General features: G+C 30.6%; 5 protein-coding genes across 12 annotated transcripts in view; 2 read left to right on the top strand and 3 right to left on the bottom strand.

Moving 5' to 3' along the window:
- Nucleotides 1-6,640, bottom strand: part of LOC115235399 (ATPase family AAA domain-containing protein 2-like) — a 15,316-nt gene extending 8,676 nt beyond the window's left edge. The window contains 14 exon segments of the mRNA XM_029807176.1: nt 234-269; nt 468-653; nt 739-1,217; nt 1,438-1,624; nt 1,952-2,133; nt 2,223-2,540; nt 2,616-2,908; nt 2,990-3,204; nt 3,289-3,538; nt 3,631-3,697; nt 3,784-3,952; nt 4,026-4,326; nt 5,221-5,449; nt 6,026-6,640. Coding sequence (XP_029663036.1) covers nt 234-269; nt 468-653; nt 739-1,217; nt 1,438-1,624; nt 1,952-2,133; nt 2,223-2,540; nt 2,616-2,908; nt 2,990-3,204; nt 3,289-3,538; nt 3,631-3,697; nt 3,784-3,952; nt 4,026-4,326; nt 5,221-5,449; nt 6,026-6,031 — 2,918 coding nt within the window. The 5' untranslated portion in view covers nt 6,032-6,640.
- A 1,106-nt stretch (nt 6,641-7,746) lies between these two features.
- On the top strand, nt 7,747-10,664 carry LOC115235374 (transmembrane protein 68). 4 transcript variants are annotated; one of them, XM_029807148.1, is made up of 6 exons: nt 7,747-7,877; nt 8,636-8,774; nt 9,038-9,132; nt 9,254-9,615; nt 9,683-9,886; nt 9,961-10,664. In XM_029807148.1, the coding sequence occupies exons 2-6, from the start codon at nt 8,683-8,685 to the stop codon at nt 10,057-10,059; spliced, it is 852 nt and encodes a 283-aa protein (XP_029663008.1). In that variant the 5' UTR covers nt 7,747-7,877; nt 8,636-8,682; the 3' UTR covers nt 10,060-10,664. The 4 variants fall into 4 exon arrangements, with proteins under 4 accessions (XP_029663008.1, XP_029663013.1, XP_029662996.1 ...); XM_029807136.1 differs by having other exon boundaries at nt 7,754-8,377; XM_029807143.1 differs by having other exon boundaries at nt 7,754-8,396.
- LOC115235392 lies at nt 10,242-12,469 on the bottom strand. The gene is made up of 2 exons (XM_029807166.1): nt 12,264-12,469; nt 10,242-12,113 (listed from the first exon to the last, which is right to left on the bottom strand). The coding sequence occupies exon 2, from the start codon at nt 11,620-11,622 to the stop codon at nt 10,843-10,845; it is 780 nt and encodes a 259-aa protein (XP_029663026.1). The 5' UTR covers nt 11,623-12,113; nt 12,264-12,469; the 3' UTR covers nt 10,242-10,842.
- Nucleotides 12,470-13,045: 576 nt separating this feature from the next.
- Nucleotides 13,046-21,935, top strand: LOC115235674 (far upstream element-binding protein 3). Of its 4 annotated transcripts, none has more exons than XM_029807620.1 (14): nt 13,046-13,490; nt 13,789-13,864; nt 14,013-14,189; nt 14,549-14,678; nt 15,774-16,046; nt 16,156-16,330; nt 16,441-16,647; nt 16,812-16,995; nt 17,230-17,387; nt 17,479-17,587; nt 17,665-17,826; nt 17,941-18,152; nt 18,218-18,504; nt 21,799-21,935. In XM_029807620.1, the coding sequence occupies exons 1-13, from the start codon at nt 13,407-13,409 to the stop codon at nt 18,476-18,478; spliced, it is 2,208 nt and encodes a 735-aa protein (XP_029663480.1). In that variant the 5' UTR covers nt 13,046-13,406; the 3' UTR covers nt 18,479-18,504; nt 21,799-21,935. The 4 variants fall into 4 exon arrangements, with proteins under 4 accessions (XP_029663480.1, XP_029663470.1, XP_029663488.1 ...); XM_029807610.1 differs by lacking the exon at nt 21,799-21,935 and adding an exon at nt 19,957-20,385; XM_029807628.1 differs by lacking the exon at nt 21,799-21,935 and adding an exon at nt 19,176-19,919.
- The window catches only part of LOC115235726 (GMP reductase 1-like), a 5,874-nt gene continuing 2,124 nt past the window's right edge, over nt 20,866-24,615 (bottom strand). For both annotated transcript variants that reach the window (XM_029807683.1, XM_029807676.1), the window contains exons 2-6: nt 23,761-23,880; nt 23,284-23,541; nt 22,972-23,160; nt 22,681-22,883; nt 20,866-22,594 (exon numbers count right to left, since the gene is read on the bottom strand). In XM_029807683.1, coding sequence (XP_029663543.1) covers nt 22,399-22,594; nt 22,681-22,883; nt 22,972-23,160; nt 23,284-23,541; nt 23,761-23,880 — 966 coding nt within the window. In that variant the 3' untranslated portion in view covers nt 20,866-22,398. The remainder of the gene's footprint in view (nt 22,595-22,680; nt 22,884-22,971; nt 23,161-23,283; nt 23,542-23,760; nt 23,881-24,615) is intronic.

Below are 24,615 nucleotides of genomic sequence, written 5' to 3'. Positions count from 1 at the left end.
GAAAGAGTGGGAAACATATATTAGTCGCATATATACAAAGCTTTAGCAAAATCTTTCAGCATTCCATTAACAGAAAGCGTGAGGACTAATGGGAGTGGCCTTCAATGATGCATAGTGATTTAGTTATAATGGTGTCTAATAAAACAACGATTATGGTGCGCTCTAAATTGAAAACCACTATTATCTACGGAGCGATAACAGCATTACGGGTAAACAGCAAAAAGCTCAACTACCTCTTTAATATTCCGAGGGAGGGCCTATCACGTAAGCTGACATGAAAACATACAATATGAATGTCAGTATAGAAAAAGATAGTATCGCTAAAAAATTACCTTAGGTTATAGTACAATATCAATAATATAAGCTGCGCTTCTGTAACGGAGATACTTTCGCACAAAACTAATGAGACTGTTTTTCTTGATTCACACAATGAATTTTAGAAAGATCGTCCCTCTCGAATTACTAACCTGTCCGGATTGTATTCCAGAGCGTTTCTGCATATGAGATCAATATCGTCGAGAAATTCGCGAGCGCATAGATAACAATTCATATCGATTTTAGTCATCATCGTTTCTAAATCCATAGGTTGTTTTATTATCAAGTTGTAATCTGGCACTTCCTCTGTATCCACTGGCTTTGTAAACATGAAAAATCTGAAACACCATATTATTTATAAATACCTCTAATGCTATAAAACAAAAAAAAAAAAAAAGAAAATAATTTATAAGATATGCTTACTGTCGATTTCTCGCTAGTTTAGCACAGATTTCTCTCAGGAAAATCCGTAATTCTCTCAAAGATACTTCATCTTTCTCGTACATGATCCGCTTCTCTGCTTCAGTTAGTTTCTTTGGCAACGGATCCGGTGCTAATGGCAGTGTTTCTAAAACTTCTACTTTGTTACTTTTAATCTGCGGCGATCTTAGACTCTGAACCATAAAAATATGTCGGAAAAATTTCATTCTTTGCTCGGTGGTAGGAGTTTTCATGGAATACACTTCTCCACGTAATTCGCTGAACAAGTTTTTCAATTGATTAGGGAGATCTTGATACGTCGCGTCGCTTGTCGCAAGAATTAAAATTGGTAATGAAGGATCCAGTGCTGCAATACGGCATAGGAAAACTGCTTTCACTGTCTCTGGTACAAGAGGCCACCATTTGTCAATTGATCGAATATAAATTATGGACGGTACATTCCTAGCAGCTTCATTAATTACCTGTAATATTAAATAGATACTATTAAATTAAAACTTTTTTTTGACACAAAATTATAAATTATATTGTATATAATTCGCGAGGGAATTATATAATATAAAATAAATAAAATACTTATATAATTACTATCCATATTATTTTCAATTATTATAAAACTTTAAAAGTTTTAGATAAATATGTTATAATAGCATTAATATTAAATGTATAGTAATGTTATATAACCTGCACACAAGTTTCTTCCGGGGATCGAGCGCTTTCTGCAAATAATGTGCTAACATCCAAAATTTGGACTGGTAAATGTTCCATACAATATAATAATGCTTGAGCTAAATGAGGTCCCTGACCTTCAGATAGACTGCCACCCGAGATTAATAGTCTTGGGCGATAGATACCCTTAGCATTCTTTATTCTATAAAAAAATATAATAAAAAATATAAATAACAATTTGAAAGAAGACAAATATTTTTATCATTGTCACAATATCATACATATATTTGAACAATAATTAATATGTGAAAAGAGGTCCCTGACCTTCAGATAGACTGCCACCCGAGATTAATAGTCTTGGGCGATAGATACCCTTAGCATTCTTTATTCTATAAAAAAATATAATAAAAAATATAAATAACAATTTGAAAGAAGACAAATATTTTTATCATTGTCACAATACCATACATATATTTGAAAAATAATTAAATATATGTGAAAAACTACTTTTACATAGTGCTTTAATTACTTTGCCATAGCAGGGTTTACACCATGAGGAAATATTCCTTTCACCAAATTAATTAATTCTTCCAATGGAGGTCCTAACAATGGCACCATAAAAAGTTGTAATTTTCTTCCTGCACACGGAGCTACTCTATGCGACGACGGAACGAGCATAGAGCTTGCTTGCATAAAATCACGTTTTTTTACCTAAAAATTAATAATATATCATTAACAATTTCTAAAATAAAATTTTTGTTATATATTGATTGCATAATTTTTCTTATTACAAAACGTACTTCGACTCTATCTGGATCTAGCAACAGTCTGTCATTTGTCATATAAATTTGTGGATAAGTTCTCCTTAATCCTTGTAGCACTGCTTCGGTACACAAGGCTCTCAAGTCCGAGCCGCAATATCCAGTTGCTTTCTCCGCCAGTATTTCTAACAATTGTTCAGATGGTGGATTTTTCCACTTACTGACATGAATCTTTAAAATTTCTAATCTCTCTTTCATAGCAGGTAATGGAAAGAAAAGTTCGCGATCGAAACGGCCAGGTCTTCGTAGAGCCGGATCGATTGCGTCGATTCTGTTTGTTGCACCAATGACTATAACCTTTTAACAAGTAAAAAAAGAAAAACTGTAAAGAAACACATAGCACAAAAAAATTCTTTGTTTCATTTTTATTACCTCTCCCCTGTCACTGAGACCGTCCATGAGTGCTAAGAGTGTGGATACAATGCTGGCATGAATCTGATCTTGCTTGGTACTTCTGACAGGTGCCAAACCATCTATTTCGTCAAAAAATATTATGGACGGTTTCATCTGTTGAGCTTGTTCAAATAATAATCTCAATTGTCGTTCCGATTCCCCAACCCACTTCGACAGGCAATCCGCTCCTTTCCTCATAAAAAAAGCCATTTTCTTGTTACCTTGACTGCATTCATTGGCTAATGCTCTGGCTATCAACGTCTTACCAGTTCCTAAATAGATTTTCAATTTGTATAAAATTTCAAAATAAGCTTCGATTTCATTATTCTTTTGTGAAATAATAGATTTGATACCTGGTGGACCATGAAACAAGACACCCTTTGGTGCAGTAGTGTTATATCTCTCAAAAACATCCGGATACAACATAGGAAAAACGACCATTTCTTTAAGGCAGTGAATGTGAGATGCCAAACCACCAACATCGCTAAATCTAATATTAGTGTCTAAAGTAATAGGATTTATATCAGCTTTTCGATCTGGTGGACCGCCTTGCGGTATCGCCGATTGTCTGTGAAAATATCACTCAATGCTCAAAATATTTACTGACGAAATCATTGCCCAATGAAAACTTTCCTGTGATATGTATAAATACCTCGCTTTTTTGCCCTTCTTCTTGTCGTAACGTTGAGGCTCAGAGTCACTGGAGTCACTAGAACTCGTGCTTTTACTTCTATGCTTTCTTCTTCTCATTGAATTGCTGAGAACGCTTCTTAGAGCTCTAATAGATCGTCTAACTGGCTCTACATTAGCTTGAAACCTATCTACAGTAGGTTTTTTTTGACGTAAACTGTACTTCCTAGGCCCGGGAGAATCCGAGGATTCGGATAGATCACTGTCCACTACTGTATGTATAAATAAATCAAGATACATTATATTTTATTTTTAGAAGAAAAATATCCGCTATACCACTGGTGAAAATGAACTCTTTTCTTACCTCTAGGCAGTTGCCGTTGAGCTGTGCGTCTTGTTCTCTTAATTCGGGTATACATATCCTCATATCCCTAAAACAATGCGCGTGTGGAAAAAAATATATAAATTTATAAATTACTATTTGAGATAGCAAAAAAAATTATATAAGTTTGCTCACATCTTCATTTTCAGAATTATCATTATTATCTGGCTTTTCACTTTCTCGCAAACTATCATCATCCGCCTCATCTTGCTCTACTTTGGGCTTTTCATTTTTCTCAACTACACTTCCACACAATCTGGTTACAGGACCTTCTCTAAATCTGCTTGGGCTATCAGACTTTCTCCTGAAGAACAATTTAATTTCAATTATATTAAATCCCATCAAGTCCAACATAAATGTTTCATCAAACTACATGCCTAGTATCTTTTTCTTCGTTTGCTGGTCTGGTTTGTTCACTAATATCTTTTTCTGGTTCTGGCCTTTCTTTAAGATCACGATCAGATCTACCTCTAAGTTCCCTATTATTTTGCCGATCATGTTCCGTTCTATCCCTAAGATGTCTTGTCGGATTTTTATTAGGTGGATGATTTTCGCGAGATCTTAAGGGCATACGATCTCGAAGATCACGCTTTCTACCAGGTACATCATCTACCATCTCTTTATCCGAGGAAGAAGCATGTTGTTGAAACATAGGATATCCTTTTAAAGTTTGCGTTCCTGTTAATTTTAATGAACATTTAAAAACAATTGCAATTGACAATGAATAAATCAAAATAATTACAATTACGATATTTTGGATGTTAGTTATTTCTACAAACTTTCGATTTAAATTATATATTGTGAAATTCTCCTGATTCTAGATAAATGTATGTATATGTATATTTATATACATATTTATGTTGATATAAATACAGAATTTTCTGTTTTATTTATCTTATATCTTATGTTCGAATTCAACTTTCTCTTTTTTCCTTGTCTTATTTATATTTGATTAAAAACATTTTAATAGCTCAAAAAGTATTAAAGTGATAGCAACAACTAAATTACCAAAAATTTTATTTCAAGAAATAAAATTTATCTTTGTTTAATCAAAAAATATGTTAACAAATCAATATTTTATAAATAGAAATTTTTAATTATTATATTCTTTCAGAGTTAATAAAATATTTTTCAATCAACAATAAAAACATCTTTTATTCTCAGAATGTTTAAAAAAAAATAAATAATTGTCTCAAATGGAGCAAATACAAATATAAAAAAATAAATGAAAAATCTGAAGAAGATATTAGAAAGATACATAAAGAAATAATTATAATATAATATAATAAAAATTTTTATAATCCTGAAAATTTCAGTAAAACAGATGAAACAGAAAAACTGCATATTAAAATAAAAAATAATAAGAGAAGTTTAAAAAATGTATTTATTACTGCTAAACAAACTAACAGATAAAAAATCTTTCATTTCTAGTTAATAAATTTCAATACTTCAATGCATAAATGCAACTATACATATACATATATAATATTTACAAGTAGAAGAGTAAGTATTTTGTTGCTTCATTATCAAATAGCACTTTATATTTGTATATAACATGTATATAATTGATACCTAAAATCCAGCTAGTATTAAGGTTGTCATAAGTCTGCATTCTATTACGTGTACTACGTCGTACACTTAAATTGTTATTAATTATATGTGAATTAGAGCCAGAATGCGACCTCAGCTTGCGTAGGCTCTTAGGTCGTCTAACATTTGACTCCAAGCTGCGGTTGCGAGAAGTAAATATCTCTTCCTCGGTATCCATTGAATCCAAAGCAGCATCATCATCTGACATTATCTATAAAATATTGATTAATTATTTTATTATATTAACACAATTAGAAAATATGTATACTTTAACATGAAAATTTGTGTACTATAAGTAGAAAATATTTATTTAAATAGTAAATACATGATACAAAATGCTTTACAAAAGTTAGAAACAGCAAAATGTAATTCTTGTTTTGTAATTTATTTCTTAATTATTAATCCTGATCAATTCTTACATTTATAAGTGAACAAAGCATACAATTACAATAATCATTGTTGTATTAAAATATTTGACAAGTGTCTTCCCATACTATACGAATAAACAGCATAATCGAAAAATTATACTAATACACTTAAAATGTTATAAAATTTTTAAGAAAAATCTTAATATCTTCGATATCGCGCGATTCAAACTTACGTAATTAAATCGTATTGTGATATGCCTAGGAGAAGAAAAAAATAGGTGAAGAATATCCTAAACGATAAACAACAAATGGAGAACGGCACGTAAGTAATCCGTGTGTTTCTCGAACTTTAACACTTTTAACCTTTGCGTGAATTTCTTTGTCTGGATAGTATCGCTCTACGTTTAATTGGTGATTACCTTCATCTGGCCAGTTCTCGTTGCCGATGCGCGATTAAAACGTTAAAATTGTTAACATTCGTCATATGCGTGGGATAGAGTGTGCCAGAACTGCATTCACGATCTCCAAGACTGTCCTGTCCTTCCTTGCAACGGTGCGTGTGCGCTGATCGAATCACTAGCAATCGAGGATCGTTCAATCGAAATTCCTTCTCGTTAGCATAAAAAAACCCACATAATCGTAAGTTATCGCGCATCGAACGACATTAAAAAACGAGACGATACATTCTGGATTTACCGCAGTTACGTACAGTTGCAAAATCCGTCTCCTCTGTATATAATACATATATGCACACATACAAAACACACCACTTCCTCTAATCGCTAACTGTATTTGTATATTATGCCCATTGCTCTCTGAAGTTGGTCGCGTGTTGAGCAGACTCGACCAATGAAGATTGAGAAATACGCCCCTCTTCAATATTATTCGTAGATTTGTTCATTTTTAATGCGTTCTACTTGCCATTCGTAATGCTCGCGAGTATCATCTGTCTTTGTTCAACCTTCGGTGATCAATTAACAACCAGATAATCTCACGAGCGTTGCGAATGTCAACGTATTTTTGTTTGTTATCCTTAAAAATTTTTAAACTTGATACGAGATGAATGTGTGGATATTCGCGCGTTGAAGAGAAAGAACGGGATGAATCTGAGTGTAGAAAGTGTAAGCGGAACGAACAGATCTAATATCTCATAGTTCCGGTTTACGTTCGGGGCGACATGTGTCAAGTCTAGATATTCATGCATCATGACTTAAAATTATGTCCGTCTATTGTCTATTTAATATCTTCAAGTGTTCGACACATACATATATGTAAAATATTAAATATATAAAACACAAATAATAGATTGTACTACAGTATTAAATAATCGATGAAAAAGATATAGCTAGAAGAATTTTATAGCTTTGGATTTTTTAATCAGCGGTCATGATGCGTGAATCGACTTAGATATTGCTACGTTCGAATCGGTAATGCTCATCACCATCGATTTTTTCTATTACAAGAACGTCTATTCTAGGTTTTCCCTTTATTCCAAGTTAGCTGTTTTTCACGAAACTAAGATTCCTTCTTGCGTTGCTTTTTATTTGCCACATGATGTGATTACGTTAAATCAAGATAGTTGCATTCGGAATAATGTATTACAAAAAATACTTCGAATCGTTTAATTGAACGATCAAAATAAAAGGCGCGAATATTCTTTGGATCGATTGGTCAATCAAATTGATTCGAAGCAAAAGCATCATGAGAAAACGTACGAAAAACAAAATGCACGGTGTTTTTATTCCGCGCATATCTTGGAATAGAAGAAATGAGATGAATGTGTTCGGTCCTAATGGATTCGAATAATAATCCCGATGATATTAGGATATGTAGAGAATTGTATTTTCTTGCCGCGTATACAGGAGTCATAAAAATATATCTAAAATATAAGGAGTATTGGGATTGCGACGTTGATGCTAACTTCAGACTGGAGATATCAGCTGATTACTCCTTTTCTCATGATCTCGAATTAATATTGAACTAGTAATCATTGTATGTTATATATGTAAGAGAAATGATTTTAATTTCGGAAGATTTTAGAAAACATTTTCTTGATTCAAACAGTATCACTATCATAATACAGCAATTATTATCTGAAGTAGTTATATATATATATAACTAAACAGTCCATATTTCTATAGTCAAAGATACTTCTATAGTCAAAGTAGTATATGCTGTAACTGTACTATTGTGCTATTGATAATATGTTGACAGACTACACATTATGACATGACAGTGCAAGTTGACAGCTATACATTTAGCGTTTTTCCGGTCGGTGAATTTCAGAGTTGATTCATCAATATATATATATAATATATACTGCATAAAAAAATAATACATAAAAAATAATTAAAGAAATAATAATTTGATACAATGACGCGATATAAACACACGCATTATAAAAACAAAATTGACCACGCATACCAGTTTATTGAATGACTCGATAAAATTTGAATTGACGACGATTAATATCTAATATATGCGATAATAATGTACTCAATCCGACGATAATGGCGCATAGTAATTAATTTCGCCGGAAATGATTTTAGAATATAAATAAAAATGCTAAATATGCTGAATGTGTATATACAAGGTCATAAAATCGTCAGTCTGTTAGCAACAGTGAATATGTGGACGGTTTCTGCAAAGATATTACACTCTCAATCATTTTATTAATTAATCTTTGTCTTAGATATTTCTTTTCTTATATGTAAATCTAAATATGTTTTCCTTTGTATACAATGTATGGCCAATAATAGAAGAGACTATAGGTAAAAACATTGTATTTATGTAAGCCTTTTTATGGATATTACTATTAAATGCACATCATTCTAATATTTATTTTATCCTTATAACAATATATTTGTTTGTAAAAGCTTTTGCTTAGGTATATTTACTCATGTGATATATGTGTAATTTTTATATTGAAGAAAAATTTTGTGCGTTTCTTATTTAAAAATGTTTAATGTGCATTTTTATAATCTTCTTTCTCTAACAATTTTTAAAAAATGTTGGGATTATTTTTTCAGTTGAATATATCGACGTGGATTTTACGTTGTGGCTGTCATGGCTTTTAATGCCACTTCTCATAACATTTCTGCTCCCGCTTGTGATTGTGCTACTGTTGTATTCGACTTCCATAATATTATATATCTACAAGTTACACAGGTTTAAAGATAAAATAATTATTAACTGTATATATGCTACTTACATTAATGTAATTAATTAGCATTTATTATAACAAATATGTTAAATTTATCAATCTATTAATTACACTAATAAAATTACACTAATAGTGATTCATTTTTTTAGAAACAAGATAGTTTCATGCACGCATCAATCTGCAAAATATTCTATGTCTTTCAATAAAATTCTTTATGTTCAAAACATTTTCTTAATTTATGTATAACAAAATATTTTATTTCTTTCAGAGTTAGACTAAGAAATGCTTATGGCACTGCGTGGCAAAATGCAGCACGTTATATGGTCGCAGCTCTCTGGGATGCACATGGTTGGATCTGGCATGGTATATATTTTGATTTGATAAACTATTTTGACAAGATATATTCTATTCCACTTAAATCAATTTATATAAATTTATTTACTACAAAATTTGTTTACTAATAAAGAATGTAATTTTTAAACAGGATATGAAATTGTGGGTTTAGAAAATATCCCACAGGATAAACCAATATTGTTTATATATTACCATGGAGCTATCCCAATTGATTTGTATTATTTCACATCCAAAGTATTTTTATTTAATTCAAAACTAGTCCATACAGTAGCAGATCGATTTCTCTTTAAATTTCCTGGATGGTCTATCATTTCTGATGTTCTGAAAGTGATACCTGGTACAGTTCAAACATGTTCTGCTATTTTAAAGGAGGGTAACATGCTCTCTATCTCTCCGGGTGGAGTATATGAAGCTCAGTTTGGGGATTCTTATTATGAACTTATGTGGAAAAAAAGAATGGGTTTTGCAAAGGTTGCCTTGGATGCAAAAGTGGTATGTTTCCATAAAATTTTGTATTATTTTATGAAGATTCTATTGTATAATACTTATTTGTCATTAGAGTATAATTCCTTTGTTTACGAGAAATATCAGAGAAGCATTTAGAACAGTGAGTTGGGGAAGAAGAATGTGGCTGAGGATATATACTTGGACAAAATTTCCTTTTGCACCAGTCTATGGTGGCTTTCCAGTAAAATTGGTAACATATGTGGGTAAGCCTATTCCATACGACGGAAATCTTACACCTGAAGAGTTGCAGCTAAAGGTGATATGAAATATACATATTATATATTTCACCAATAATATTGTATATCTGAAAATATTTGGATACACTTTCAGGTTGCTAATGCTCTTAGAAATCTAATAAAAGAACATCAAATAATACCTGGTAACATAACACGGGCTTTAATTGAAAGAATACGTAATATAAAAAGATAGAAGGATTAACAATAGATAAATAATCTCTCTTCCTTCATGTACTTAACAATTAATGAGGTACAATTCTCAGTATTTCTTAGAAATTATTTTAATTTAATTGATTAGTTTTTTTTTAGCTGTTGATAGTAAAAGATAAATGTAGTAAATTTAAAAAATGGAGGATTTATATTTAGTTTTTATATTTTATATTTAGTTTTATATTTGTACTTGAATACATAGTTGGTTATTATAATTTATAATAATATAGTTATAATTTTTATATATGTACGCATGCGCGCGAGGAAACAGGAATGTCTTAATACAAATTTATGCACATATTGGTGCATTTTCATATATGTTTCAGGATATGCCCAAATTCATCGTGTATTAAGATATTTCTGTTTCTGTATGTATAATTTAATATGCATACAAATAGCATACAATGTAAAATAATTCCCTGTGTATTGTGTTAAGTATGAAAGCAAATGTGATTATTTAACATTTATGCATATATTCCTATCTTTTGTTACCTTATACACATTATGATCTACTTATCTTATTAAAAAAAATTATTATTTTTATATGAGAAGATTCTATATAATATAAATAATAATAAACCTACTTATGAAAATAAAAAGATATTTTGTTTACTTTCTTTCTAAATTTAGAGATATAATGTGGATGTATGTATTAAGCATATGTGTATAATATGTGTATATTTTTTTTTTTATTGGAAATCTGGAAAAATTGAAAATTTGTATTGTGTTGTTTAAATATCTAATCTATTATACTGTCTAAATCTTTTCAATTTTCATCATGTACTTTTTCTACTTCCTGTCTTTTTCTGGTCATTTCGAACATATGTTTTCCATAAATTCTCATTTGATTAAGATTTATGAACCCTACATACTCTTTGGCCCATTTTGCATCCCAAATACCTGGTCCTTGTTGTTGTTCAATGATTTCAGCAAAAATACCTGCCAAAGGTAACATGTCTTTTGGAGAGTAATATCTGAGATATCCAACATTTATGATTCGAGCCCAATTGAAGCCATATTGAGGTCTTTCTTTATCTTGGTATGTTCTGAAGAAATCCTCAATTAAATTCCAATAACACTCTGTATTACGCACCATGAGAAGAGCTTTTTTACGTAATTCTATCAATTCGAGTCCAGTTATAGCTACAGCTTGTTCTACTAGTTCAATCATTCCTAATCCATATTTAGCTGTATGTGTAAGAACTGCTGCGTCAAGATATCTAGACACTGCTGGGTCTTGATACTCTGGTTGTCTAGATAAAACATATTCATAAGCAAGGAGAGTGAACATAGAGGAGGTAGTGGAAAGACCTGATGTAAGGTATTCAATACAAATATTGATACAAGCATTGCATGGAGGAAAGAAAGGGAATTCATTCGACCAACCAGCTAAGACATTTAAATTTGTTCTGTATTGCGTTTTCAAGAATGCATTTCTCAATTGGTTAGCATTTTTGGTAGAGGCCCTCATTAGAGTCAAAGCTAAAAATCCTGTCAATCTCTTCAATTGAATTTCTTCTTTAGTTTTAGAAAAATTTCTTATCATTGATGAGATTTTGGAATAAAATTCATTTCGATTTTTCTCACAAAAAAGTCGTTAATGCAGTCTCCTGTTCTGCTAGGGTCATATCAGAAACTAAGATTGCAAGAGTTCCAGTCACATTTTCGGAAAGGTATTCTTCTTTGCTTCGATTTATAGGATAAAAAGGTTTTTCTCCAAATTGAGTAGGTTTCCAGAGATTCCCATTAACTGTTTGAGCGAGGGCTATTGCATCTGCAACTATAGAAAAGGCAGCATCTTCCTTAGAAACTATGCCTTGAAAATATAATTCATAAAATCTTCTAAACACTTTGCGTTGCATTTCTCTAATTGTGATATTTTTGTCAAACTGCAAAGGTTCTCTTAATTTATGAAGTAGAGTATCACTCCATCCAGTTTTGTAAGGAGCGGTGGGCCTAAGTCTCTGGAAACAGTGTTGTATGCCTTTTTTTAATTTCTCGATGTCGGGATCGGGAGTCCATTTTTGGGAATCCATTCTGAAGAATAAAGACATGCAATAGAATTAAATTGATTTATTAATATTTTTTTCTTTAAATACAAAAATATTTTTAATACAAGCAAGAAGATGCATCTACAAAGAACTTTCTAGAAATTTTTTAAATTCTCTAACTTTGCATTTCACTTACTCTCTTAGTACTTCCTTTTGCAATGCTAAACTCTTTATTATATAAATATAGATGTTAATTAAAACAATATATTTATATCTAATTTTGTCTTTATTGTTCGCTGGATTCGTCAAGAAGTTTTCGTGCGTCTTTTGTCTTCAAATCACCTCAAATCACGCGTATATGTGCAGAGCGCTCTGCGCATCATCACATGTACGCGCTACGCGGTAAGTTTGCTTCCGATTCGCCACCCGGGTGCACCTGGGTGGGGAATCGGACACACCTAATATATATATATATATATATAGAGCCGCGTTCGCAAACATCACCTGTGTGCACACGAGCGTTATTCTATCTTTGTTTAACTTTCAGTAAATAATAGATAAAGATGAGAAATGCAACTCATTTTTTTATTGTTGTGATTTATTAGCTGTGACACTGGTCCACACACATACGCAGTCGCAATAAATATCCAAAATGTCCAGTATTTGATTGACCAATCCAGGATAAGGAAATCTTTGCCATTTTTGCCGATTGGTCAAATCAAGTCACTCATAGCATTTTTAACGCCAAGTGAAACGCACGCTACAATAATCGATCGTTAAAATCCATATCAGTTTATAGATTGAAGAAAAGATGGAAATTAAAAATTGAAGATTAAAATTTGATCAATCAGAAAAAATAAATTTCAGCTCCTTTTATTCTGAATAATAAAAAATAGATATCAATTTTTAATTTTCAATCTTCAATGCATAGTTTCTGATACAGGCTTCATGTTTTCCGGCGCATTTGGGGGAGAACAAAGAACAAGTCGCACGGCAGAAGGCAGAAGTGAGTTTTCGCACTAAAACGACCGCGCTTCCAATGACTGACGCTTGCGCCGTGCTGTTCTTTTCTCGTGAAAGTACGTTTCTTTCACACTCGTAAATCTCCCGTATACCTTTTCCCTCCTGACGAATACCGCCGTGCGCATCAGAATAGTATCGTTTTCGTGTTTGCGAATCTTCCGTGTCTCTTGTCTACGTGCTTAGCCTTCGTACGACGAAGCGAATCGTATCGGACACCGGTGACGATTTTGGATAGGCAGGACCACACACGTACGCACACACACGCGTGCACACAGTGTAATTAATCCATTATCGTCCTACAACTTCATGCACCAGCATGAGTGACTATTCAGCGGTTGCTCCGCCTCAAAACTTTAGTCAAAGCACCGCGTTTGCGGCGGCACTGCAACGCGCCAAACAGGTAATCATAATTTTTTGAAAGTGACACGTCGATGATAATCATTAAGCCAGGATGCCTTATGATGAGTAAACGTTTGCCCGCCAAGACCGCATCTGCCAGCTTTTTCCAGTTTGGAAGAGCGTTATGTCCTTTCTAGCGCACGATTACAAACGCATTATTTTATTATATTACCTTTGTCTATACTTTATGCTGCTGCATCTTGCGGTGTAGTAAACTATGGAAAACTTTTTATATACATATTACATTATCTGAAAAAAGATCATTCTTTAGGATTTATATGTTGAATTAATCTTCCTAGATTGCCGCAAAAATAAATCCAGCTGGTGCAAATAATCAAGATTCCAAGTTAAAACGTCCTTTAGAAGATAGTTCAGGTAATATATATATATATTTGTTGTATATATATATGTATATATATATATCATTCTCTCTATTTTCTTAATTTTATTACATTAGTAAATGATTCATTTACCATATTACATTCTGTAGTTATTAATATTATATTAAATTTTGCATTTTTAGAACCAGAAGCAAAGAAAATGGCATCGTTAGTATCAGATCCTTTAATAGGCATTCGTGGAGGACCTACAAGCAGTTCTATCAGCGATTCAGGTAGTCAAGGATCTAGACCAGTTTCTTCCAGTGTAGGTGGTATATGTAATGAAGATATCAGAGTTCCAGACAAAATGGTTGGTTTAAGTAAGTAAAAAACAATAGTAAATTGTTCTACATTCCTTATATGAATATATCTTGTAATATTCTGCAATATGTTGTACATATATTATAATGTATTGTAACAGTTTAAGAATTTTCTGTTATAATATCCTTATTTTATTATTTATTATATAATAGTGCTACTGTTTAAATATGTGATAGTTTAAGCATTATTATCTTAGCATTAATTCATACAATTGATTATCATATTGTTTCTCAGAATGGTATGTTATTGATATTATTTTTTTATATTGATTATTTCTCATATTTGAAATACAATAGTAGGAGCATTTTATATATCATAAATATATAATTGCTTTTACGTAATAGTAATATATTTACAGTAATTGGCAGAGGTGGAGAACAGATAACAAGATTGCAAAGCGAAACAGGATGTAAGATACAAATGGCACCAGAAAGCGGTGGACTGCCTGAGCGTGTTTGTACGCTAACTGGTTCGAGAGAAGCTGTCAAGTAACTTGTTTTTCCCTTCTTATTTTGTTAATTTTAACTATTTTGTATGCAATGCAATATATATACCACAACTTTATATATACGCGATGAATGATTAGAATTTGTTATCATCTCTTAATTTTGAATGTATTTGTTTTATTATTGAAGTGAAATATGGTTGTTGGTTCTACATTTATAGACTGGGTCTTGTTAAAAATACTTTCCTGTTAAAATTATATATATATCAGCCAAGCAAATCTGCTATCCTCCTTAAAAATTTTTATACAGGGATTCTTTATATTCTAATTTATTTAAGTGCATATCTTGTCACCACATTCCCATCTTATTCCTCAAATCGCAACTGAATCATTTATCAAAACTGTGATGTTACCATAATACATGAATATTGCACATTGCTTTATGACTAGTTATTAGAATATGTGATTGGGATATGGTTAATTCTGATAACATAGCTTGTATTTTATGTACTACAATTTTATCTTAACATGTGTGTGTGTGTGTTTTACAAATATAGGACATATGCTTTTGCATATTGAAATTATGAAGTGTTTTACAGAATCTTTATTTAGCTCCTGGATGCCAATAGAGCGGGTTCAAACTTTCTGTACGCTTCAGAATTTCTGGTCATTGAAAATTGATCAATGAGTTGATCTTTTGATTTAATAATTTTGTATTTACTAATAGTTTTTTGCTTTCAATAGGGTATGGAGAAAAAGAGAAAGAGAGAGAGAGGGAGAGAAAGAGAAGGAAGGAGGATAGGATATGCATGGGAAGGTGTTAATCTCACAACATCAAGAAAAGATTTTATTTATATTTTTGATACTGTTTATAAAATTAAACCTATAGCATTTTAATACAAAATCTTTGAAATCTCTAAATCTTTTATTGCATTATTTGAAAAATGTTATTGGTTACTAAAAAAAAAGAAAGATGTTACAAATGTATGATATATAACATTTTGGCCCACAATAGATATTATTGCATATTTATGTGTTGCAAACAAATTTTATTATTGTATAATGATTAAATCTCTTCACATGTGAAATATATTTTGATTGAAAAAAAAATTACACACTTGCATTGTGTCTGTTTCAGCCGAGCAAAGGAGCTTGTATTGTCAATAGTAAATCAAAGAAGCAGAAGCGAGGGAATTGGTGATATGAATATGAGCAGCACCAGTACTGGTAGTACTAGTAGTGGAGGAATGATGGGACATCCAGGATTTGTTGAGATAATGATTCCAGGTCCTAAAGTTGGTCTGATAATTGGCAAAGGAGGAGAAACCATAAAGCAACTTCAAGAGAAATCTGGAGCTAAAATGGTTGTTATTCAGGAAGGGCCATCTCAGGAACAAGAAAAACCATTGAGGTAAAACAAAAATCTTTTTTCTGTGTAAAAATAATTGCTCCTCCTAATTTTATCTATCAAAGCAATATTGCATAATTGTTTAAAGTCGATATTCCTTTTTTTTATATAGAATAACAGGAGACCCTCAAAAGGTTGAATATGCAAAACAATTAGTTTATGAATTAATAGCTGAAAAAGAAATGCAAATGTTTCATAGAGGAGGAAGAGGTACAGGAGAAAGAACAGGAAATTATTCTAATGATAGCGGCTTTAATCACGGTCCTGCAAATAGTGATGGAGTAGAGGTTAATAATCTTATTAAAATTAATAAAATTTTGTTAAATTAGGATTTAATTATAGATAAAGAATTTTATATTTTTTAAATTTACAAAATATATTATTGTTTTTAATTTAGGTACTTGTTCCAAGAGCAGCAGTTGGTGTTGTTATTGGTAAAGGCGGAGATATGATAAAAAAGATTCAAGCAGAAAGCGGAGCTAAAGTTCAATTTCAACAAGGAAGAGAAGATGGTCCCGGTGATAGAAAATGTTTATTATCAGGAAAGCATCAAGCTGTTGAACAAGCTCGTCAACGAATTCAAGAGCTAATTGATAGTGTTATGGTACTTATATTGTATTAAAATCAAATGAATTCATATATCGTATGAATTTAGAATCTATATATTTTTTTAATAACACATAATAACGATCTAATTTCTGCTAATTACTATTATTATTTATTTATTAATTTTAGAAATGTTATTTTGATTTGTTTTTGTATTTTTAGAGGAGAGATGATGGTAGAAGTAATATGGGAGGCAGAAGTGGTTTGAGAGGAAATGGATTTGGTGGCAATCGCAATCCAAACGAATATGGAAGTTGGGATAGGCGACAAGGTGGTCCTATGCAAGATAAAATTGAGACGACGTACACCGTTCCATCTTCTAAATGCGGAATTATAATCGGCAAAGGTTTTATCCTTTATTCGTTGTTTTATTTGTTTTAATTAATTATATATAAATTGTTTTATTTGTTTTAATTATACAGATTTGTATGCATTGTTAAGGCTTTTAATTTTTTTGAATGATTTTACTTTTGTAAAAAGCTTAATACATTTAATAAGTAATAACGTTATATCTCCTCTCGACTTTTAACATAATATCTTGCATTAAAATTTATTTTGCTATCATTTATTTTAACTTTAGGTGGTGAGACTATCAAACAGATCAATCAACAGACAGGAGCGCATTGCGAATTAGATAGAAGGAATCAAAGTAACGAAAATGAAAAAATTTTCATTATTCGGGGAAATCCCGAACAAGTTGAACACGCAAAGAGAATATTTAGTGAAAAATTGGGCATGGTATGTTTTTGATATATATATATAATTATCCTTATATATAATTACTTTTTATATAACTAAAATAAACAATTTTTCTATTTATTATTCAAAGGGTCCAGCTGGTTCTTCATATGCTGGAGCACAAGGAGCAGTTGGATATAATCCAAATTGGAATACAGGGTATCAAGCATGGCCAAGCCAACCACAATCCAATGACGGAAGTACGGTTTTATGTCTTCCTTATAACATTTAAGGTTGTAAGTTCGGTATTTGTTATACAAAGAAATTGCTTTTGCAGGCAATGCTAATCAAGCTCCTGTACAAGTCAATCCGCAAACTGGTCAACCAGACTACAGCGCTCAATGGGCCGAATATTATCGGTCATTAGGTATGCATAGAGAAGCGGACATGATAGAACAACAGGCAAAACAAGGAAAGCAAGATCATAATCAACAAGCAGGTAAGAATTTTTATAATTTTACGTTACGAGGAAATACTTGCTGAAAAGATACGCGAGAGAAGATTTTACGATTAATTTCTGCAAAACTATTAGATTGGATAAATTTTATTTTAGGAAATTCGCAAAATCAATCTAATCCAGCGACAACGAATTCTGCTGGACCAAGTCAGCAACAACAACAGCAACCAACTCAGCAACAACAGCAGCCGGGCGCCGCGCAAAATGGAGGTCAGGCCGATTATAGCGTCCAGTGGGCGGAATATTACAGAAGCATCGGCAAAATTAAGGAAGCCGAAGCGATAGAAGCTCAAATGAAGGCGGGCAAGGTATTTTCCTTGAAATACTATGTGTTCTTTGTTGTTTGTTACTTACTTTATATGATATTATGTAGCTCGGAATGCAAGGAAACCAAATGGCTCAACAACAAATGCAGACTCTACAGGGACAGTCGGCTGGCCCACCGGGTACCACGCCCAATGCATTTCCTCAAACTTATGGAAGTTATCCAACGATGAATGCCAGTTCAGCACCAGGTGGTTATTACGCAGCGAATGCTGCATCTAATTCTCAATCACAGACGGGACAGCAAAACCCTTCTTTTCCAACAGGGTATCAGAATTACCCTTACTCACAGTCCAGTTCTGAGAATTAAACTTCCATTTGAGAGAAAGGCAAGCTGTAAGTATAATCTTGGTATTCAATATATATATTTAATATGTAAGCGTACGCACAAAAAATTGTATAAAACATACAATATTTTAATATGACATATTAAATCAAAATGATTAGTAAGTTTATATCTTGGCACAATAGTTAGATGTAAAAGCTTTAATTCCAATGGATAGCAATTCAATAATATATTTAATAATGCTGTTCAAAATTAATGATTGTAAAAATTTATACAATTTTTTCAACGCTGCAATTATACTAATAAGCCAATATGAAGTTGCTTTTACATATATATTAATACAAAGAACAGTCATAATTTTCAGATTTGTGTTTATATATACTGCTTATCTATTTAAATTTCTCAATTATATTTAACAATTGATCTTATCTATCTTCATAATTTGTACAATATGACATGTATCTTTATATTGGCTTGATATTTCAACATTGCTATAAATCAATGGTGTAAGAATAAGGATATGTTATCCTCTGATATTCATTGAACCTCTTTCAGGGAATTTGAACTAAACTTTGCAAAATATAAAATCTATGATAATATCGTGATTTTTTCTCATGTGATAATTTGAATAATGACACAATTCTACACCTTTGAAATAAAATCTGTTTCTTATACACACTGATCATCTCTTTCACCATAATTATTTGTTTATTTCAGATAGTTTTCAGATAGCTTTCCATCGGGATACGGTTAATACCTGCTATATCTCCATATAACTTTTATCATAAATAGTTGACTGCTTCATAATCTTCATATATCTTTGAAAATGTCATTGAAAATCGATTATATTATGTTTATACTATAATATGTTTCATGTGTTTTTTATATATATACATATACATATATAGTAGGATCGTTCTAAGTTTAAGTAACAAAAAGTATCAAACAACAAGTTTGAAAGAAATTAATATTATAATATAGTATCAATAATGATATATGTGTTCTACTTATACTTATTGTATGTATTTTTGTTCCATAATATGTATTATTGTAATATAAGTTGAAGCTGGCAGGTGTGAAGCAGCGGATCAGAAAGTGGAACGAGGGATCGACATCTGTACCTATTTTATTGCATCCTCTCTCTCTCTCTCTCTTATTAAACTTGTTAAATTATATCCTTATAAATGCATTGTTATGAACGATACTAGCATATTTTGTAGCATTATATAACTCATTATTTATGTCTTGACAAGATTTATTTACTTGAAATACTCGTGTTTCATTATAACTACAAATATTTACTATACTACATGCTGTAATTGATACAGCTATTATATATGTTTTTTCACTACCCATGAACGTTATTTTATCCACGTTATGTATACAGAAAGATACATGATATGACTATTTATATATGCATATGTCTTATTGCACTGGTGTTAAATACAATTTTACTTTGCTTTTTTTTGCTTTCTCTCGTGAAATACCAATACTATTTTTAGATATTTGGAGCAGCCAGTTAGAGAGAAGTTTACCAGTCCTACAATAAGCCATGTGGGGATCTACAATTTAAAATGTTTCATTCAGCACTAATCTACATATACACACTTGGAGGAATCAGGACCTGCAAACTGGAGATTAATTGAATGGGATATATGTAACGCATAATGTAGAATATAGTTTACCAACATCGTATTCTAAATCTTACTTAACCAGTATTACGTGTGATTTTACATGACATACTGTAATGAAATATATTGAATTTTTATTTTTCTGAATAATTCAGTTTTGGAAGACTTCACTAGTCATTTGTAAAATATTTCAAATTTTTGTACATTTCTGTTATTATATATATACCAAGTTCTTTTAAAATAATTTAGATGAATGGATACAGGATATGTGAAAAGTGGAATATAGGATGTATCAAAGAAGTGAACTATTTTTCGTTTTGATTACAAATTTTTTATGGTAAAATTAGATTCAATTTGCAAAAAATTGTGGATGACACACATTATCTCTTCGCACAAGTTTTATATATTTTTAATAATCAATATCTTGCATCAAACAAGTTAAGATGGTGGAAAATTTATTTGATTTATTTATTTGCATCTTATTCACTAAAACTACTAATATACTTCTTGATTTATCTCTAATCTCTAATATCTTTCATTTACAGTAAATATACAACTTCTGAAACATCCTGCACATAAAAAACTTTTCAAGTAAAAAAACTTGTGCGGAATATATCTCTAATATTTAATGTCTCTCTAAATATATCCATAAATAGTAATATATTCATAGAATTTTGTATATACATGCGTCTTCATTCTTTGTGAAAAAGGAATTTGAGTAAAACGTAATAATCGCTTTGTATTTTTTTTTACGATATATATATATATATTTCTATTTCATTTTTACGCGGTAATGTAAAATAATGAATGATTATACATGTCACTTAATATAATATTTGAAGTTACAAAGCTGAAAGAGCCAATTATAGCTTTCATTAAAGTTCAGTTACATATTAGAATAAGATTATATCGCGCATTTTTTTGTTTTTTTAAATATGAAATCAATTTAATATTAATATTATGCTTATATATTTATGAAATCCTATTCTCAAAAAGTCACAATATGAAAAGTTTTAAACGATATCTAAAGAATTCAATGATTCAACAAAGATGTTCCAATAAAAACGAAAAAGAAATTATTTAGTTTCTAATAAAAATTTTTGTTTGGCTTTGTTACTTATATGTTTAATGTTTTTAATGTAACACGAAAAATACGTATTTCAAACATGTAATAATATTTTCCCTTATACTATTTATACATTTTCAATGCAATTAATTGCATTAATATTTGTTATTAATAAAACAATTTAAAGTTTTCACTTAAAATTCTTCTATGGCATTATATTTCGAATATACATATTTATCTCATTGTTCAATTGAAAGACATTTGTAATAAATTTTTGTCACATTGCTTGGGAAATATTTGAAATAAGATATTAAACAAAATTTATTTGAGTATGTGCTGCTTTTATATTGAAACACACGTAAATAACTTTATTCTTTCTTTATTATTTGAGCTAATGAAAATAGCAATAATGTAATGGCTATTGTGATTATGTTATTGCTATTTTCACATTATCTTGAATTATAGAGAAAGAATAGAATTTGTGTATATAAACTCTATTTCTTTTGTTTTATTATAATAGCACAATAATATTTTTCCTTCTTTTTGAGTGCACGAAGATATCCTCAATCTTATTTATCAGTTAAAATATTTTCTGTAATTTTATACTTTTTATGCATGTAATTAATTGACATTGGCGAATGTTTCAGGGACAGGCGCAACAGAAAGTTTTCCAGTTTCTCTGATCAAGAGAAGCAAATAGTAAATACGTATAAAAGATTTTCATATATAAATAAATTCTGTAAGGTGTTATACATAGGCAGAGTGTATTATATAGATACAGGGCACATTTAATGCAAGATTTGTAAAATACATAAATATTCAAATTTTATAATAAAAAGTAACAACAAAAATATAAATAGAGTACAATAACAATCATTGTTTAAATATGAAATATAATTTTAAAAATCTATATTCTGTCTTATTGTTATATAGAGAATTGTATATGTAAATTATTAAAATAAGAGCATATATATTTTGAATGATGCAAAATAGTGTTTAACGTAAACGAAATTCTATATTTTTGTGCATGAAAGATTAATATTTGTTTTCCATTTTTGAGCGTATTTAGCATTAATTCGTAATACTTGAATGTTTTCACACCAAGTGATAAGCATTTGAGTAAGACTGCATTTTCACCCATTTATAAATATTATTCGCCAATAATACGCGATCAACAGATATCGGCGTTTAAAATTTTCTTTCCTAAGCTTTCTCTAAGGAGAGCATAATTTAATAATTGTATAATTTTACATTTCTGGAGGGGGACCATACATAGGATTTAATTGTTGCGTACAGCGTATAAATGTCGCTCGTCGCGGTAGTTCGCGCAAACGCTCGGCTCCTGTGTAAGTGCAAGCGGATCTTAAACCACCCAATATATCCAGCACAGTATTCTCGACTAAACCTCTATAAGGCACTTCGACAGTTTTTCCTTCTGAAGACCTACATGTACAAAAATAGCATGTGAATAACTTTCTATTTATTATCTTAGCATATCGCACTTATAGCACTATAATAATAATTCTTACCTGTAGTCCGAAACACCACCAGAATGCTTCTTCATAGCTGTATTGGAGGACATTCCATAAAAAAGTTTTAATTTCTTTCCATTCTTTTCTATAACTTCGCCCCCGCATTCGTCATGACCCGCAAACATTCCACCTGCCATGACGAAGTCTGCGCCGGCACCAAACGCTTTTGCCAAGTCTCCAGGGCAAGTACATCCACCATCCTACAATAAGCATTAATATATAAATAAAAATAAGAAATAATCCGTACATCTACGTTCATGTCAATTTATGACAGAATATAATATTTACAGCAATAATATGCCCCTTTAAGCCATGTGCCGCATCTGCACACTCAATCACAGCACTTAATTGGGGATAGCCTACACCAGTCTTCATACGTGTTGTGCATACAGAACCTGGACCAATTCCTACTTTAATTATATCTGCTCCAGAAAGTATTAATTCTTCCACCATTTCCCCTGTTACAACATTTCCTGCCTGTAGCGGCAGCAATTAATCTTTATATTTAAATATAAAGTATAGATTAGTATTCAAATAGCTAAACAAATTACTAAATGTATATTTCTAGTTAAAGCTAATGAGAAACAATCGGTTACTTACAATTATAGTGTGATTCGGATATCGCGCTCTTACTTTTCTTACATATTCAACAAAATGTTGTGAATATCCATTTGCAACATCCAAGCATATAAATGATATTTCTGGCACGGCTTCTAGTATGCTTGAAAGTCGTTCGTAATCTTCATTTCCTGTTCCTGAACTGGCTGCTACATTCTTTATGCAGTCGGGATTTAATGTGGAAAAGCTTTTCCATTCATCTGCGGTATAATATTTATGGATCGTAGTAAAAAGACCATGCTAAAAAAAATGTGCATAATAAGTATGATGCTGCATTGTATCATACTATGATTTGATATAATCACATCTTAATATATTAATAATATCTGACTTATATACTTGGACATAATGGTATGATAAAATCTAAACTTATTTTTAAAAAACTAACAAAAGCTCAATATATATATAAATCTTTCATATATATATAATATATTCTAAAATTATTAAATTTTTCTATACCTTTGATAAAGCTTTTGCCATTTCAAATGTTCCAACTGTATCCATATTAGATGCCATTACAGGAATTCCTCTGTATGTTTGTTTAGAATTGCGAAATGTAATTTCTCTAAAAAGATCGACCTGAAAAATATAAATTATTAAAATTTATTAATATTATGTGTGCGTATACAAGGTGTCCCAGAACATGTCCAAACTGAAGGGGAAAATTCAGCATGCCAAAACAAGAAGCTTTCCTATTTGGCACTTTGGTTAAATCTTAAAAATAGCACTTCCCTAGATTAAAATTTAACAAAAATGGGATATTGCTATTTGTACCAAATTCATTGCAGGTATTAATGGCATAAAAATTATTACTGAAATGATAAGAATTATGTTTTATAATGTTCTAAAACATAATTCTTATCGTTTGAGTAATGATTTTTATGCCTTTAATACTTGAATTTAGTAAAAATGGCAATACATCATTTTTATTAAACTTTGATTTGGGGAAGCGTTATTTTTGAGATTTGACCAAAGTGCCAAATAAAAAAATTTCTTGTTTTGATGTGCTGAATTCATTTCTTTAGTTTGAGACACCCCAATTCCATTCCATGCAGAGCTGGGACACCCTGTATATATATATATATATATATATATATATATATATATATATATATATATATATATATATATATATATATATATATATATATATATATATATATATATATATATATATATATATATATATATATATATATATATATATATATATATATATATATATATATATATATATATATATATATATATATATATATATATATATATATATATATATATATATATATATATATATATACAGGGTGTCCCAGC

This window comes from Formica exsecta, unplaced genomic scaffold, assembly GCF_003651465.1.
Source record: "Formica exsecta isolate Colony F162 unplaced genomic scaffold, ASM365146v1 scaffold11, whole genome shotgun sequence".
In the NCBI taxonomy this organism is placed as follows: domain Eukaryota; kingdom Metazoa; phylum Arthropoda; class Insecta; order Hymenoptera; family Formicidae; genus Formica; species Formica exsecta.
Note: the sequence above shows the minus strand (reverse complement) of the source record. Positions and strands in the feature narration are given on the sequence as shown.

Coding starts and splice junctions, on each gene's coding strand:
- LOC115235374 (XM_029807136.1), top strand. CDS start 8,329: ATGTTTTCCTTTGTATACAATGTATGGCCAATAATAGAAGAGACTATA. Junction 8,775..9,037: donor TATATCTACAAGTTACACAG/GTTTAAAGATAA, acceptor TATTTCTTTCAG/AGTTAGACTAAGAAATGCTT. Junction 9,616..9,682: donor TTGCCTTGGATGCAAAAGTG/GTATGTTTCCAT, acceptor ATTTGTCATTAG/AGTATAATTCCTTTGTTTAC.
- LOC115235392 (XM_029807166.1), bottom strand. CDS start 11,622: ATGATAAGAAATTTTTCTAAAACTAAAGAAGAAATTCAATTGAAGAGA.
- LOC115235674 (XM_029807620.1), top strand. CDS start 13,407: ATGAGTGACTATTCAGCGGTTGCTCCGCCTCAAAACTTTAGTCAAAGC. Junction 16,996..17,229: donor CGGAATTATAATCGGCAAAG/GTTTTATCCTTT, acceptor TTTTAACTTTAG/GTGGTGAGACTATCAAACAG. Junction 18,153..18,217: donor CTCAAATGAAGGCGGGCAAG/GTATTTTCCTTG, acceptor GATATTATGTAG/CTCGGAATGCAAGGAAACCA.